This window comes from Arachis ipaensis, chromosome B8 (assembly GCF_059453495.1).
Source record: "Arachis ipaensis isolate K30076 ecotype BB chromosome B8, ASM5945349v1, whole genome shotgun sequence".
Classification (NCBI taxonomy): Eukaryota; Viridiplantae; Streptophyta; class Magnoliopsida; order Fabales; family Fabaceae; genus Arachis; species Arachis ipaensis.
In genome coordinates, this window is record NC_142443.1 from 127,457,501 (window position 1) to 127,462,308 (window position 4,808).

Consider the following 4,808-nt stretch of genomic DNA (forward strand, 5'->3'; position numbering starts at 1 on the left):
TAGAAAATTGATTTTAATTAAATATTTTTAAAATATTTTTATTATTAAAAAATTTTAAAAAATACTTTTATCAATAATTTGATCATTCAAATATTTTTTCAATTTACTCATTATGTTAATAAGAAAGATAAAAATTTAATTTTTTATTAGTAAATATTAATCAATTTAATTCAGAGTTTAAAATTTTAATTTAAAATTTAGAATTAGTAATTTTTAATTTAAAATTTAAATTTAAAATGAATAAAATAATTTTAAAAATTTAACTTATGTTGCCCAAAAAAATTGATTACCTTTCCACACAGATACTTTCAAGTTTCCACTTTCCACACATCCATGGCATTAACGCAACCAACAAAAGAAATCATTAACGATGACTATACATACATACATACATACATACATACATACAATAGTTCAATTCATTCAAACAAAGGATAAACATACATGTAAGGTTGGAATTTGAAAACACACTTCCTTATTCTATTCTTCACCCAAGTTCACACTTATTATTTAATTTATATAAACACTTAACTACTTCCAAAACAGTCCCGAAAACCTGCCCCTTATTAAATTCCAACCATTCATATAACGTGCTTCTAATTTTCTTTTAGTAATTATTATGCCTTGAGAAGATGAGTATCCATCTCTTTAGTAGATTTGTCATACAATTCCATGTAACCATAAGGAGCTTCGACATTATCATTAATTTTCTCATATTCAAGTGTCCATTTAGCTGAAACACTTCCATTGCTGTTATCAATCTCTTGAATGGTGAGCTTCAAAACTTTATATTGTTGACTTATGTCTCCATCAAAGAAATTGAATTTAATTGTCTTGTTCTTCTCATCAATGGATTCAATTGTCTCCTTGCATGTAGTTACTTTACCATCTGTTGCATGACAATAATCAAAATTTAAAAAAATTAAAAAAAAGAAAATTAAGGAAACCTGAGAATAATTATGTCAATTATTAGTTAACATAATTACATACAAATTATGCTAGCCAATGAGTTATAATTCAAATGACATAATCTCTCCATACTTACTTAAGAGATCGCGGATTCAAATCTTTCTATTTTTGGTGAAAAAAAAAATACAAATTATGCTAGTCCTTTTGGTTGTCTTAAAATTTTGTCTTTTGTCTTGGAGACAATCTATTTTTTGTTTATATTTTTAGGACCCACAAAAAAATACAAGAATTTTGTCAATTTTTGCATATACTTATAGCTCTCTTCTAATAATCTCATTCATTGTGGATTTTTAAACAATTCATATAATTCTCACTAATATTGTTTCCTAGTAAGAACTTTTTTTTGTTGTAAATGAAGGGAACCTAATTAAATTTAATAAAATCTCAAAGAAAAGAAAATGTTAGAGATATAATTATTTATATATCTTCTTAAATTAAATTTTTAGAAGAAATGATATTATGATATAATATCAAAGTTTTTATAATAAAAAATTTTAAATTTGATTCATGTTAAACTTTAATGAAAAGAATTTTAGCCTAAAAATAAATAACAAAAAAAATCATATAAAAAATTTATATAAACCCAAAAAATAAATCTTGTATGAAGAGACACATTAAAAATATAATTATTTATGCGACTTTTGCCATAAGTTTAGATTTTTGAAAAAAAATGATATCATGACAAATAAAATCCGACTAGATGTTTTTTTTTTCAATTTACAAATTAATTCATTTAAAACTAAGCTTGATTACCTACAACATAACTCCAGTGTTTAACCGAACCGCCGATGCTGTGCCAATCCTCACCCTGATGCAGCTTGGTGTGATGCACTCTTTCACAAATATTTTGAGTTTGGTGGAGAGATTTTGATACAAGATTAAAGAACTTTCCAGCAGGTGCATGGATCACAATTTCAGTACTAAGCTTACCACTCAGTGCCATTGTCTTAAGAAGGAAACAACTATTATGAAGCAAGAAATTAGATAATACTAATAATATAATAAAGCTAGCTAGCTAGAATATCTGATGGGAGATATGGGACAATGAGTTCAGATTTGTAGGATCTTATATAGAAAAATAAGCTACCTAAGCTACTATATATTGTCAGCTTGTTCCTCCCTATTAATTTATTGCGCTGCTAATAAAAAAATTTTAATCAACACAAAAAATAGTCAATATATGTTATTTTACTCAATGAAATTATCTAACATTGATTAATCACTAAATTCTAATAAAAGTTTTTAGGAACGCAAAATAGGTACCATCATATTTTTATATTATTTATAAAGTTTGATTATAGTGCTTATAAAGTTTTATTATCAATTTAAATATATGATCATTTTGCATATCAAAATGTATTTCTATAATGGATCATTATTAGTGTGTGATTGATAGTTGATTTTGATAGTTCATATATAATATAATTTTTTTAGTGCACACGTAATTTTAACACACTTGAAAGATAGAAAAAAAAATGTTAGAAAACCAATATCTATTATTAATATTAGCCAATATTTTGTATTGATATTTTATTTTTATATTGTTAAAATTTAAAATTTAGCAATTATTATTTGAAATAATAATAAAAAATAATAAATTTGTTGATAAATAATATTATTAAAAAAATTCACAATAAAAAATAAACCACACAAAAAATTCAAAACAGACAATAAATAAAACCACCCACATTATCCGATCCACATGTGTAGGTGACACATATCTGCTAATTATCTACAATTATGGTTTACTAGTAAGTGTTTTGCTGCTCTCAGTTAAAGAGAGTCTTATATTACTATATTAGTATTTATTTAATTAAATGATTATATTTTTAAGTATTTTAATATATTTAAATATACTATTAATTAAAGTATAAGACGAGATATGCGGAGTCAAAGTAGAGATGACAAAAAAAATTCGTATCTATAGATATCCACAAAAATTAATTTGTGAATTTTTTTTTTTGTTTCCAACTTTTTTTTACATATAAAAGTGTCCCTAAAGTTTAACTTAATTTTAAAATCATTTTTTTTACTTAAATTTTAAATTTTATTATCAAATTACTCTAATAAAAAAATTATAAAATAAAAAAAAAAGAAAAAGAGAACGGAATCATGTGGGAGGGGGAGGGAAAAAGAAGAAGGGGTAGGGAAGAAGAAGGGAAAGAAAGGAAGAGAGGGAAAGGAGTGATGGGGTAAAATGTCGGTAAAGATTTTCACAAAAATAAGCGCGTTGTAAGTATAGTTCTAAACCGACAATTAAACCTCAATCAAATTTAAATTGTTTGTCACTAAAGCAAACCCAATAAAATTAACCGAACTATTAAACCTCGGGTCGTCTCTCAAGGAATTGCAGGGAAGTGTAGTTATTATTGGTTATAAAAAGTATCTTTTTGGGTTTTGTAATAAGAGATAAGTAATATAAATAACTAGGAAATGAAATAATAGCTCAGAAAAGTCCTAACAAAGATTGAGAATTCGAATTCCTATCCTCATTATCATTGTCAATTGTGATGGTGATTACCTTTTGCTTTCACTTAGTTAACCTCTAACTATGAAGAAAAGTCAAGTGAGTAAAGTTAACTTAAGTTCACAAATCCTAATAAAAAACTAGATTTAGTGAAGCTTAAGTCAACTAGCAAGTCTCAATCACCAATCAATAAAAGACCTTTGATAATTCAAGAGTCTCCAATTAATCAATTCAAGCTAAGAATATAAAAATCTAAATCAAAATCCACCCAAGCATTTTATCAAACGCTTGGAAGGTATGAAACAGAAACATAGAAAATCAATAAGAGATAATAAAATCTGAACCAACAATTGCAAGAAATCAATAACAACAAATAAAGGAAGAAGCAATAAATATGAAATACTTTAAATTGCATTAAAAGGGTAATCAAATCTAACATGAGAATTCATAAACTAAATTGGTAACATAAAGAGTAGATCAACAAGAGAGATAGATGAACTAAAGTATTAGAACAATTAAGAGTAGAAGAAAACTAAATTAAAGTATAATAGAAATCTGAAATTAAGAAGGACTAAAGCTAAAAACCCTAAAACCTAGCTCTCTAGAAAACTACATCTAAACCTAGTAATTGTGTGAATGAATGTTGAATGAATTATTCCCCCATCCAGCTCCACTCTGCAGCCTCTAAGCTTCATTTTCGGACTTGAAATTGGGCCAAAAGAAGCCCAGAAATCGCCTCCAGCGTCTTCTGTTTAATGCAGCACGTGACGCTTTGCACGCATACGCGTCGGTCACGCGTACGCGTCGCTGGTCTTCTGCGCTTGTCACGCGTACGCGTCAGTTACGCGTACGCGTTACTGTGCAACTTCGCTAGTCACGCGTACGCGTCAGTTACGCGTACGCGTCAGTCACGCGTACGCGTCGTTGTAAAATGCTCCAAGTCACGCGCACGCATCAGCCATGCATGCGCATCGATTCTCGCTGCGCAGCTCCTTAGTTTCTTGTGTTTCTTCCACTTTTGCATGCTTTCTTTCCATTCTCTAAGTCATTCCTGCCCTATAGAACCTGAAAACACTTAACACACAGATCACGGTATCGAATGGTAACAAAGGAGAATTAAAAATTGACAATTTAAGGGCCAAAGAAGCATGTTTTCAACCATAGAACAAAATTAGGAAGGAAAATGTAAGACACGCAATTTAGATGAATAAGTGTGAGAATAATTGATAAAATCCACTCAATTCAATACAAAATAAACCATAAAATAGCGGTTTATCAAGGAGGGACGGCACTGGCGAGTGTAACAACCTACCACACAAAGCTTTATGCTTAAGTCATAAGACGGAGGTGGCGAGGTATTACGACCTCTAAA

The 4,808-nt window shown here is 28.4% G+C and overlaps 1 protein-coding gene across 1 annotated transcript; it reads right to left on the reverse strand.

Moving 5' to 3' along the window:
* Window positions 1–401: 401 nt before the first annotated feature.
* Window positions 402–2,024, reverse strand: LOC107614394 (MLP-like protein 43). Its single transcript, XM_016316605.3, has 2 exons — window positions 1,723–2,024; window positions 402–889 (listed from the first exon to the last, which is right to left on the reverse strand). The coding sequence occupies exons 1-2, from the start codon at window positions 1,910–1,912 to the stop codon at window positions 618–620; spliced, it is 462 nt and encodes a 153-aa protein (XP_016172091.1). The 5' UTR covers window positions 1,913–2,024; the 3' UTR covers window positions 402–617.
* Window positions 2,025–4,808: the final 2,784 nt, after the last annotated feature.

Bases quoted from the DNA above. Each gene is read 5' to 3' on its own strand.
- LOC107614394 (XM_016316605.3), bottom strand. From the start codon at position 1,912: ATGGCACTGAGTGGTAAGCTTAGTACTGAAATTGTGATCCATGCACCT. The intron at 890-1,722 runs GTAATCAAGCTT...GTCATGCAACAG, and splicing joins ACACTGGAGTTATGTTGTAG to ATGGTAAAGTAACTACATGC.